At 41.8% G+C, this 13,582-nt stretch overlaps 1 protein-coding gene across 1 annotated transcript in view; it reads right to left on the bottom strand.

Annotated features, from left to right (window-relative positions):
• cntn5 (contactin 5) overlaps window positions 1-13,582 on the bottom strand; it is a 559,219-nt gene that overhangs the window by 292,471 nt on the left and 253,166 nt on the right. The window contains exons 4-5 of the mRNA XM_090219183.1: window positions 6,869-6,992; window positions 2,580-2,755 (exon numbers count right to left, since the gene is read on the bottom strand). Of these exons, the coding sequence (XP_090075309.1) occupies window positions 2,580-2,755; window positions 6,869-6,992 (300 nt within the window). The remainder of the gene's footprint in view (window positions 1-2,579; window positions 2,756-6,868; window positions 6,993-13,582) is intronic.

The raw sequence follows: 13,582 nt of genomic DNA on the forward strand, positions 1-13,582 counted from the left end.
TCCACATATTCTAAGTCAGTCCCGTCCAGAGTAGTGATGCTAGTCGGGCGCGCGGGTGCGGGCAGCAATTGGTTGAAGAGCATACATTCATCTTACTGTGACAATCAGTTTTATGATAATCTCCAAAGAGAGACCAACCAGTTTCAAGCTGAGGGAAATGTGCTTTTGTGTAGAGATTTTAATGCTCTGAAAATGAAATTACATTTTATTTGTCATTTGTGCCGAATGTTTACTTGCAAGCCCCTAACCAACAATGCAGTTCAGGAAATAGAGATAATAAAATATTTAGTAGATAAACTAAAGTAAAAAAAAAAATGTAATCAATGAAAAAGTAACAAGAAATGTACACAAACATAAGGATATATACAGGGGTACCGGTACTGAGTCAATGTCCAGGGGTCAAATCACATTTTATTGATCACATACACATATTTGTGGGTGGGGGGGGGGGGGGGGGGCAATTTGATTAGTTGTTCAGTAGTCTTATGGCTTGGGGGTGGAGCCTGTTATTCCCAGACCTCGACCTCCGGTACCGCTTGCTGTGCGGTAGCAGAGAGGACAGTCTATGACTAGGGTGACTGGTGTCTTTGACTGCAGCACTCCACCAATCGGGCCTTTATGGTAGAGTGGCCAGACAGAAGCCCCTCCTCAGTAAAAGTAACATGACAGCCCGCTTGGAGTTTGCCAAAAGGCACCTAAACGACTCTCTGACCATGAGAAACAAGATTCTCTGGTCTGATGAAACCAAGATTGAATTATTTGGCCTGAATGCCAAGCGCCTGGAGGAAATCTGGCACCATCCCTGCGGTGAAGCATGGTGGTGGCAGCATCATGCTGTGGGGATGTTTTTTAACGGCAGGGACTGGGAGACTAGTCAGGATTGAGAGAAAGATGAACGGAGCAAAGTAAAGAGAGATCATTGATGAAAACCTGTTCCAGAGAGCTCAGGACCTCATACTGGGGCAAAGGTTCACCTTCCAACAGGACAATGACCCAAAGCACACAGCCAAGACGACACAGGAGTGTCTTCGGGACAAGTCTCTGAATGTCCTTAATTGGCCAAGTCAGAGCCCGGACTTCAACCCGATCAAACATCTCTGGAGAGACCTGAAAATAGCTGTGCAGCGACACTCCCCATCCAACCTGACATTGTTTGAGCGGATCTGCAGAGAAGGGAGAAACTCCCCACATACAGGTGTGCCAAGCTTGCAGCATCATACCCAAGAAGACCGAGGCTGTAATCACTGCCAAAGGTGCTTTAACAAAGTACTGTGTAGGGTCTGAATACTTACGTAAAAATTATATTTCTGTTTTTATTTTTAATACATTTGCTAAAATAAAACATAAAAACGTTTTTATTTGTCATTATGGGGTATTATGTGTAGATTGATGAGGACAAAACAATATTTAATCCATTTTAGAATAAGGCTGTAATGTAACAAAATGTGTAAAAAGTCAAGGGGCCTTAATACTTTCCGAATGCACTGTATATATATATATATATATATATTTTAACAAAGGGCTTTCCAAGAGTCCATTTTGTAGAGTGGAGAGATTTTTTTTATTTAAATAAATAAATATATGTATTTATTTATTTTATTTAAAAAAAAAAAAATATATATATATATATATATATATATATATATATATATATATATATATATATATATATATATATGGGGGAATGAAAATAAAGCAGACAATTACATTGATGGGAGCCAATCTATCTGCAATATTAAAGCTGATCTACCCACCCAAAATAAATCAAATCAAATAATAATAGAGATGGCCGCCTGAAGAGGAGCGTCTATGTGGTCACCGCATGACACAGGGAGGTACAATGTGCTTTCTCCTCTACTGTGAGAAATACTACCAACTAAGATTATTTTTCTTCAAGAAAATATCTCAATCAATCCTCAACTTCTGTGCATTTACCAATGACATAAAGCTGGGAATTATTGTGGGAGAGGAAGAAACCGCAAATATTACTGCTAGATATGTATTAGTCAGAGGGACATCCCGTGACCATTAATTCCCTGAAGTATTAACATTGTATATAACTAACAAGTCATACATAGTGGAACCATCATCCATGTATATTTTATTGTTTATTTATTAGCAATTCACAATTTTTTATAAACACATGTTTCATTTAATTAGACCTAAGATTCCACAATACTACAGCAGTAGTGTTGTACCTGTATACATGATTATACACTGCCATTATTATTACTCCTGAAATGAACTGGATTTCATTATCCTCATTGCATTGTACTGTATTTACTGAAATGCTGTACCACTGTACTGCTTTGGCAAAATCTACAAATTGTATTTAATGCCAATAAACCATTCTGAATTTGAATTTGAGATCAGAGAGAGATCAGAGAGAGAGATTAGAGAGAGACCAGAGATGGATAAGAGAGATATCAGAGAGAGATCAGCGAGAGATCAGCGAGAAATCAGAGAGAGAGAGAGAAAGAGAGATCAGAGAGAGATAAGAGAGGTCAGAGAGAGATCATAGAGAAGGTCGGAGAGAAAGTCGGAGAGAGAGCCGAGAGCGATCAGAGAGAGATACTCACAGGTAAACTGTAGCAGTGCATCCCGACTCAGGACCGTCCCGTAGCTGTTCTCTGCCTTACACTGGTATCTCCCATAGTCTGCCGTCTCGCTGGCATTGGTTATTATCAAGTTGCCGTCGATCAAGCTGTAACGGTAAACTGCCTCAATATCCACTTCTGTTCCATTGATAAACCAACTGCAGAGACAAAGATCACATAAATGTCTTTACACAAAAAGGTAAACAATCTGATGTTTTGATTTGAATGAATATGAACAAATAGAGACGGAAAAGGGTTTATTGTCACATCCACCAGATAGGTGTTTTACAGGGTCAGTCATATTAGTATGATAGGTGTTGTTTTACAGTGTCAGTTATAGTAGCATGATAGGTGTTGTTTTACAGGGTCAGTCACAGTGGTATGATAGGTGTTATTGTACAGGGTCAGCCATAGTAGTATGACAGGTTGTTTACAGGGTCAGCCATAGTAGTATGACAGGTTGTTTACAGGGTCAGCCATAGTAGTATGACAGGTTGTTTACAGGGTCAGCCATAGTAGTATGACAGGTTGTTTACAGGGTCAGTCATAGTAGCATGATACATGCAGTGTAATGTGTTGTTTTACAGGGTCAGCCATAGTAGTATGACAGGTTTTTTTTAGGGTCAGCCATAGTAGTATGACAGGTTGTTTACAGGGTCAGTCATAGTGGTATGACAGGATGTTTACAGGGTCAGTCATAGTGGTATGATAGGTGTTATTGTACAGGGTCAGTCATAGTGGTATGATAGGTGTTATTGTACAGGGTCAGCCATAGTAGTATGACAGGTTGTTTACAGGGTCAGCCATAGTAGTATGACAGGTTGTTTACAGGGTCAGCCATATAAGTATGACAGGTTGTTTACAGGGTCAGCCATAGTAGTATGACAGGTTGTTTACAGGGTCAGCCATATAAGTATGACAGGTTGTTTACAGGGTCAGCCATATAAGTATGACAGGTTGTTTACAGGGTCAGCCATAGTAGTATGATAGGTTGTGTCATGATGTTGCCCTGTTGGTGGAGGTTTATGACCCCCATAAATACCTTTCCTCCTTTTCTCTCCATAGTACAAATGAACTCTTGGAAAGCCCTTTGTTAAAATAGAGAGAGTATGGTAACATAAAAAGGTTGGGGGTAAAAAAATATATTTCTGTAATCCAACTAGTTGAAAGTGTCCGTTGGTACTTAAAGAATATGATGTCAGATCAGTTGGTGTTTGGGACATTAAATTTGATGATAGGACGACATAAATTGTATATTGGAAAGTCACATTCTAGTTATCACATTCTAGTTATCAGATTCACATTGAATTGTTGTGCAATTTAAATGTTTAAATATGAAACTTCTTGAAAAGATTAAATGTAATTTTAGCTTCTAAATGAGAGAATTGTTTTCATAAAGTAAACTATGCTCACTCAGTGGCCACACCCAAGTGAACAGACATTGGTTGAGAACTATGAAATACGCCCTAATCTCCCACAATACAAAAACCTGTTGACAGAAGTGAACTTCTTTAGGATAGGGGACAGCATTTTCACTTTTGGATGAATAGCGTGCCCAGAGTAAACTGCCTCCTACTCAGTTCCAGATGCTAATATATGCATATTATTACTATTGGATAGAAAACACTCGGACGTTTCTAAAACTGTTCGAATGATGTCTGTGAGTATAACAGAACCTATATGGCAGGCAAAAACCTGAGAAAAAATCCAAACAGGATGTGGGAAATCTGATGTTTGTAGATTTGATCTCAGCCCCTATCGAATACACAGTGGGATATGGGTTATTTTGCCTTCCTAAGGTTTCCACTAAAGATGGATTCTATACTTAGTTTGACAAGTTTCCTCGACCTGTAATATAACTTTTTGAACTTTTAGTCCGACTGGACCTGAATGCGCGTTTGGTTTTGTTTTCCAAATGCGCTAACAAAAGAAGCTATTTTGACAAAACAAAACAAACATATTGTGGAACACCAATTCCTGGGAGTGCATTCTGATGAAGATCATCAAAGGCAAGTGAATATTTATAATGCTATTTTTTACTAATGTTGACTGCGCAACATGGCGGATATTTCTTTTGGCTGGTTTGGGCTCTGAGCGCCGTACTCAGATTATGCTTTTTCCGTAACGTTTTTTGAAATCTGACACAGCGGTTGCATGAAGGAGAAGTGTATCTAAAGTTCTATGCATAACACTGCAATTTTTATCAACATTTATAATGATTATTTCTGTGAATTCATGTGGCTCTCTGCACAGTCACTGCATGTTTTAGAACTACTGAACGAAATGCGCCAATGTAAAATGAGATTTTTTATATAAATATGTATTTTATCGAACAAAACATACCTGTATTGTGTAACATGAAGTCCTATGAGTGTCATCTGATGAACACATCAAAGGTTAGTGATACATTTTATCTCTATTTGTGCTTTTTGTGACTCCTCTCTTTGGCTGGAAAAATGGCTGGGTTTTTCTGTGGCTTTTAGGTAACCTAACATAATCGTTTGTGGAGCTTTCGCTGTAAAGCATTTTTGAAATCAGACACTGTGGCTGGATTAATAACGAGAATTGTATCTTTAAAATGGTGTAAAATACTGAGATTTCTGTTGATTTGTATTTGGCGCCCTGCAATTTCATTAGTTGTTGGTAAGGGGTTCCGCTATCATAGTAGTATGATAGGCTGTTTACTGGGTCAGCCATAGCAGTATGATAGGTGTTATCAATCTTTTTTTTAAGCTGTTGCGCAGCAACTCACTGCCGTCCTGAAGACAAAAAATGTATAGGAAATGCTTCAGTCTGGTTTGAGACCCAATCATAGCACTGAGACTGCACTTGTGAAGGTGGTAAATGACATGTTAATGACGTCAGACCGAGGCTCTGCATCTGTCCTCGTGCTCCTAGAACTTAGAGCTGCGTTTGACACCATCGATCATCACATTCTTTTGGAGAGATTGGAAACCCAAATTGGTCTACACTGACAAGTTCTGGCCTGGTTTAGATCTTATCTGTCGGAAAGATATCAGTTTGTCTCTGTGGATGGTTTGTCAACTGTACATTTCGGTGTTCCTCAAGGTTCCGTTTTAGGACCAATATTGTTTTCACTATATATTTTACCTATTGGTGATGTCATTCGAAAACATAATGTTAACTTTCACTGCTATGCGGATTATACACAACAGTACATTAATGAAACATGGTGAATCACAAACATTTCCCTCCCTGGAAACCTGTGTTTCAGACATAAGGAAGTTGATGGCTGCAAATGTTTTACTTTTAAACTCTGACAAAAAAGAGATGCTAGTTCTAGGTCCCAAGAAACAAAGAGATCTTCTGTTGGATCTGACAATTAATCTTGATGGTTGTACAGTCATCTCAAATAAAACTGTGAAGGACCTCAGCGTTACTCTGGACCCTGATCTCTCTTTTGACGAACATATCCATAATGTTTAAAGGACAGCTTTATTGCATCTACGTAACATTGCAAAAATCTGAAACTTTCTGAAACTTTCTGTCCAAAAATGATGCAGAAAAATGTATCCATACTTTAGTCACTTCTAGTTAAGACTACTGCAATGCTCTACTTTCCGGCTACCTAGACAAAGCACTAAATACACATCAGTTAGTGCTAAACACGGATGCTAGGTACAGGGTTAGAGACAGAGACAGAGTCATACCTGTATGCAGGTGCAGGGTTAGAGACAGAGACATACCTGTATACAGGTACAGGGTTAGAAACAGAGATATACCTGTCTACAGGTACAGGGTTAGAGACAGAGACATACCTGTATACAGGTACAGGGTTAGAGACAGAATCATACCTGTATACAGGTACAGGGTTAGAGACAGAGATATACCTGTCTACAGGTACAGGGTTAGAGACAGAGACAGAGTCATACCTGTATACAGGTACAGGGTTAGAGACAGAGACAGAGACATACCTGTATACAGGTACAGGGTTAGAGACAGAGACAGAGTCATACCTGTATACAGGTACAGGGTTAGAGACAGAGTCATACCTGTATACAGGTACAGGGTTAGAGACAGAGACAGAGTCATACCTGTATACAGGTACAGGGTTAGAGACAAAGTCATACCTGTATACAGGTACAGGGTTAGAGACAGAGTCATACCTGTATGCAGGTGCAGGGTTAGAGACAGAGTCATACCTGTATACAGGTGCAGGGTTAGAGACAGAGTCATACCTGTATACAGGCGCAGGGTTAGAGACAGAGTCATACCTGTATACAGGTGCAGGGTTAGAGACAGAGTCATACCTGTATGCAGGTGCAGGGTTGCCTCTGGCTTCACAGCTCATCATGACTTTCTTCTCCTCAGAGTGCAACGGAAAGATGGCGTCATCTGGTTCCTGGACAAACACTGGCCCACACTCTTCCCTCGCTAAAACACGGAGAAGACAGAGAAGAGTTTGAGGGAGATACACATGTTGAAGAAGGTTGAAACGTTAAGAAGGTTGAAGAAGGTTGAAACGTCTGATGATTTTAGGAGTTACACCAACACTACATAATTCAGTGTTAAATCAGATGATTTTAGAGGGAGTTACAACACTACATAATTCAGTGTTAAATCAGATGATTTTAGAAGGAGTTACAACACTACATAATTCAGTGTTAAATCAAATGATTTTAGAAGGAGTTACAACACTACATAATTCAGTGTTACATCAGATGATTTTAGAGGGAGTTACAACACTACATAATTCAGTGTTACATCAGATGATTTTAGAAGGAGTTACAACACTACATAATTCAGTGTTACATCAGATGATTTTAGAGTTCGAACACTACATAATTCAGTGTTACATCAGATGATTTTAGAGTTCGAACACTACATAATTCAGTGTTACATCAGATGATTTTAGAAGGAGTTACAACACTACATAATTCAGTGTTACATCAGATGATTTTAGAGTTCGAACACTACATAATTCAGTGTTACATCAGATGATTTTAGAGTTCGAACACTACATAATTCAGTGTTACATCAGAAGATTTTAGAGTTCGAACACTACATAATTCAGTGTTACATCAGATGATAGTCATTGACCCCACATCATACAGTCTCTAGTCTCTGGTCATGGATCCCACATCATAGTCTCTAGTCATTGACCCCACATCATACTGTCTCTAGTCTCTAGTCATGGACCCCACATCATACTGTCTCCACTCTCTGGTCATTGACCCCACATCGTCATATCTCTAGTCTCTGGCCATTGACTCCACATCATACTGTCTCTAGTCTCTGGTCATTGACCCCACATAATTCTGTCCCTAGTCATTGACACCAGATCATACTGTCTCTAGTCATTGACCCCACTCATACTGGCTCTAGTCTCTGGTCATTGACCCCACATCATAGTCTCTAGTTATTGACCCCACATCATACTGTCTCTAGTCTCTGGTCATTGACCCAACATCATACTGTCTCAAGTCTCTAGTCATTGACCCCACATCATATTGTCTCTTCTCTGGTAATTGACCCCAAATCATACTGTCTCTAGTCAATAGTCATTGACCCCCCATCTTCCTGTCTCTAGTCATTGACCCCACATCATCCTGTCTCTAGTCTCTGGTCATTGACCGCATATCATATTGTCTCTAGTCATTGACCCCACATCATACTGGCTCTAGTCTCTGGTCATTGACCCCACATCATATTGTCTCTTCTCTGGTCATTGACCCCACATCATACTGTCTCTAGTCAATAGTCATTGACCCCACATCTTCCTGTCTCTAGTCATTGACCCCACATCCTCATGTCTCCAGTCTCTGGTCATTGACCCAAAATCATCCTGTCTCTAGTCTCTGGTCATTGACCCCATATCATACTGTCTCTAGTCATTGACCCCACATGATACTGTCTCTAGTCTCTGGTCATTGACCCCACATCATACTGTCTCTAGTCTCTGGTCATTGACCCCAAATCATCCTGTCTCTAGTCTCTGGCCATTGACCCCACATCATACTGTCTCTAGTCATTGACCACACATTATCCTGATTCTAGTCATTGACCCCACATCACCCTGTATCTAGTCATTGACCCCACATCATACTGTCTCTAGTCATTGACCCCACATCATACTGTCTCTAGTCATTGACCCCACATCATACTGTATCTAGTCTCTGATCATTGACCCCACATCAAACTGTCTCTAGTCTCTGGTCATTGACCCAAAATCATCCTGTCTCTAGTCTCTGGTCATTGACCCCACATCATACTGTCTCTAGTCATTGACCCCAAATCATCATGTCTCTAGTCTCTGGTCATTGACCCCACATCATACTGTCTCTAGTCATTGACAACACATCATACTGTGTCTAGTCATTGACCCCACATCATACTGTCTCTAGTCATTGACCCCACATCATACTGTCTCTAGTCATTGACCCCACATCATACTGTCTCTAGTCATTGACCCCACATCATACTGTATCTAGTCTCTGATCATTGACCCCACATCAAACTGTCTCTAGTCTCTGGTCATTGACCCAAAATCATCCTGTCTCTATTCTCTGGTCATTGACCCCACATCATACTGTCTCTAGTCATTGACCCCACATCATACTGTGTCTAGTCATTGACCCCACATCATACTGTCTCTAGTCATTGACCCCACATCATACTGTCTCTAGTCTCTGATCATTGACCCCACATCATACTGTCTCTAGTCATTGACCCCACACCATACTGTCTCTAGTCTCTTGTCATTGACCCCACATCATACTGTCTCTCGTCTCTAGTCATTGACCCCACACTATACTGTCTCTAGTCTCTTGTCAATGACCCCACATCATACTGTCTCTCGTCTCTTGTCATTCACCCCACATCATATTGTCTCTTCTCTAGTCATTGACCCCACATCATTCTGTCTCTAGTCATTGACCCCACATCATACTGTCTCTAGTCATTGACCCCACACCATACTGTCTCTAGTCTCTAGTCATTGACCCCACATCATACTGTCTCTAGTCTCTAGTCATTGACCCCACATCATATTGTCTCTTCTCTGGTCATTGACCCCACATCATACTGTCTCTAGTCTCTAGTCATTGACCCCACATCATATTGTCTCTTCTCTGGTCATTGACCCCACATCAGACTGTCTCTAGTCTCTAGTCATTGACCCCACATCATACTGGCTCTAGTCTCTGGTCATTGACCCCAAATAATATTGTCTCTTCTCTGGTCATTGACCCCACATCATACTGTCTCTAGTCTCTGGTCATTGACCCCACATCATATTGTCTCTTCTCTGGTCATTGACCCCACATCATACTGTCTCTAGTCAATAGTCATTGACCCCACATCTTCCTGTCTCTAGTCATTGACCCCACATCCTCATGTCTCCAGTCTCTGGTCATTGACCAAAAATCATCCTGTCTCTAGTCTCTGGTCATTGACCCCATATCATACTGTCTCTAGTCATTGACCCCATATGATACTGTCTCTAGTCTCTGGTCATTGACCCCACATCATACTGTCTCTAGTCTCTGGTCATTGACCCCAAATCATCCTGTCTCTAGTCTCTGGTCATTGACCCCACATCATACTGTCTCTAGTCATTGACCACACATTATCCTGATTCTAGTCATTGACCCCACATCACCCTGTATCTAGTCATTGACCCCACATCATACTGTCTCTAGTCATTGACCCCACATCATACTGTCTCTAGTCATTGACCCCACATCATACTGTATCTAGTCTCTGATCATTGACCCCACATCAAACTGTCTCTAGTCTCTGGTCATTGACCCAAAATCATCCTGTCTCTAGTCTCTGGTCATTGACCCCACATCATACTGTCTCTAGTCATTGACCCCAAATCATCATGTCTCTAGTCTCTGGTCATTGACCCCACATCATACTGTCTCTAGTCATTGACCCCACATCATACTGTGTCTAGTCATTGACCCCACATCATACTGTCTCTAGTCATTGACCCCACATCATACTGTGTCTAGTCATTGACCCCACATCATACTGTATCTAGTCTCTGATCATTGACCCCACATCAAACTGTCTCTAGTCTCTGGTCATTGACCCAAAATCATCCTGTCTCTAGTCTCTGGTCATTGACCCCACATCATACTGTCTCTAGTCATTGACCCCAAATCATCATGTCTCTAGTCTCTGGTCATTGACCCCACATCATAATGTCTCTAGTCATTGACCCCACATCATACTGTGTCTAGTCATTGACCCCACATCATACTGTCTCTAGTCATTGACCCCACATCATACTGTGTCTAGTCATTGACCCCACATCATACTGTCTCTAGTCATTGACCCCACATCATACTGTCTTTAGTCTCTGATCATTGACCCCACATCATACTGTCTCTAGTCATTGACCCCACACCATACTGTCTCTAGTCTCTTGTCATTGACCCCACATCATACTGTCTCTCGTCTCTAGTCATTGACCCCACACTATACTGTCTCTAGTCTCTTGTCAATGACCCCACATCATACTGTCTCTCGTCTCTTGTCATTGACCCCACATCATATTGTCTCTTCTCTAGTCATTGACCCCACATCATTCTGTCTCTAGTCATTGACCCCACATCATACTGTCTCTAGTCATTGACCCCACACCATACTGTCTCTAGTCTCTAGTCATTGACCCCACATCATACTGTCTCTAGTCTCTAGTCATTGACCCCACATCATATTGTCTCTTCTCTGGTCATTGACCCCACATCATACTGTCTCTAGTCTCTAGTCATTGACCCCACATCATATTGTCTCTTCTCTGGTCATTGACCCCACATCAGACTGTCTCTAGTCTCTAGTCATTGACCCCACATCTTCCTGTCTCTAGTCATTGACCCCACATCCCCATGTCTCCAGTCTCTGGTCATGGATCCCAAATCATCCTGTCTCTAGTCATTGACCCCACATCATATTGTCTCTAGTCTCTAGTCATGGACACCACATCATACTGTCTCTACTCTCTGGTCATTGACACCACATCATCCTGTCTCTAGTCTCTGGCCATTGACTCCACATCATACTGTCTCTAGTCATTGACCCCACATCATCCTGTCTCTAGTCATTGACCCCACATCATCCTGTCTATAGTCATTGACCCCAAATCATCCTGTCTCTAGTCATTGACCCCACATCATACTGTCTCTAGTCATTGACCCCACATCATACTGTCTCTAGTCATTGACCCCACATCATCCTGTCTCTAATCTCTGGCCATTGACTCCACATCATACTGTCTCTAGTCTCTGGTCATTGACCCCACATCATACTGTCTCTTCTCTGGTCATTGACCCCACATCTTCCTGTCTCTAGTCATTGACCCCACATCCTTATGTCTCCAGTCTCTGGTCATTGACCCCAAATCATCCAATCTCTAGTCTCTGGTCATTGACCCCACATCATACTGTCTCTAGTCATTGACCCCACATCATACTGTCTCTGGTCATTGACCCCACATCATGCTGTCTCTAGTCATTGACCCCACATCATGCTGTCTCTAGTCATTGACCCCACATCATCCTGTCTCTAGTCTCTAGTCATGGACCCCACATCATGCTGTCTCTAGTCATTGACCCCACATCATCCTGTCTATAGTCATTGACCCCACATCATACTGTCTCTAGTCATTGACCCCACATCATACTGTCTCTAGTCATTGACCCCACATCATACAGTCTCTAGTCATTGACCCCACATCATCCTGTCTCTAGTCTCTAGTCATTGACCCCACATCATACTGTCTCTAGTCATTGACCCCACATCATACTGTCTCTAGTCATTGACCCCACATCATACTGTCTCTAGGTATTGACCCCACATCATACAGTCTCTAGTCATTGACCCCACACCATACTGTCTCTAGTCTCTTGTCATTGACCCCACATCATCCTGTCTCTAATCTCTGGCCATTGACTCCACATCATACTGTCTCTAGTCTCTGGTCATTGACCCCACATCATACTGTCTCTTCTCTGGTCATTGACCCCACATCTTCCTGTCTCTAGTCATTGACCCCACATCCTTATGTCTCCAGTCTCTGGTCATTGACCCCAAATCATCCAATCTCTAGTCATTGACCCCACATCATACTGTCTCTGGTCATTGACCCCACATCATGCTGTCTCTAGTCATTGACCCCACATCATGCTGTCTCTAGTCATTGACCCCACATCATCCTGTCTTAGTCTCTAGTCATGGACCCCACATCATGCTGTCTCTAGTCATTGACCCCACATCATACTGTCTCTAGTCATTGACCCCACATCATACTGTCTCTAGTCATTGACCCCACATCATACTGTCTCTAGGTATTGACCCCACATCATACAGTCTCTAGTCATTGACCCCACATCATACTGTCTCTAGTCATTGACCCCACATCATACTGTCTATAGTCTCTGATCATTGACCCCACATCATACTGTCTCTAGTCATTGACCCCACACCATACTGTCTCTAGTCTCTTGTCATTGACCCCACATCATACTGTCTCTGGTCTCTAGTCATTGACCCCACATCATCCTGTCTCTAGTCTCTAGTCATTGACCCCACATCATATTGTATCTTCTCTAGTCATTGACCCCACCTCATTCTGTCTCTAGTCATTGACCCCACATCATACTGTCTCTAGTCATTGACCCCACACAATACTGTCTCTAGTCTCTTGTCATTGACCCCACATCATACTGTCTCAAGTCTCTAGTCATTGACCCCACATCATATTGTCTCTTCTCTGGTCATTGACCCCACATCATACTGTCTCTAGTCTCTAGTCATTGACCCCACATCATATTGTCTCTTCTCTGGTCATTGACCCCACATCATACTGTCTCTAGTCTCTAGTCATTGACCCCACATCTTCCTGTCTCTAGTCATTGACCCCACATCCTCATGTCTCCAGTCTCTGGTCATTGATCCCAAATCATCCTGTCTCTAGTTATTGACCCCACATCATACTGTCTCTAGTCTCTAGTTAT

The sequence above is a fragment of the Oncorhynchus mykiss genome, chromosome 24 (genome assembly GCF_057628025.1).
Source record: "Oncorhynchus mykiss isolate SJ-2025 chromosome 24, ASM5762802v1, whole genome shotgun sequence".
NCBI classification, from domain to species: domain Eukaryota; kingdom Metazoa; phylum Chordata; class Actinopteri; order Salmoniformes; family Salmonidae; genus Oncorhynchus; species Oncorhynchus mykiss.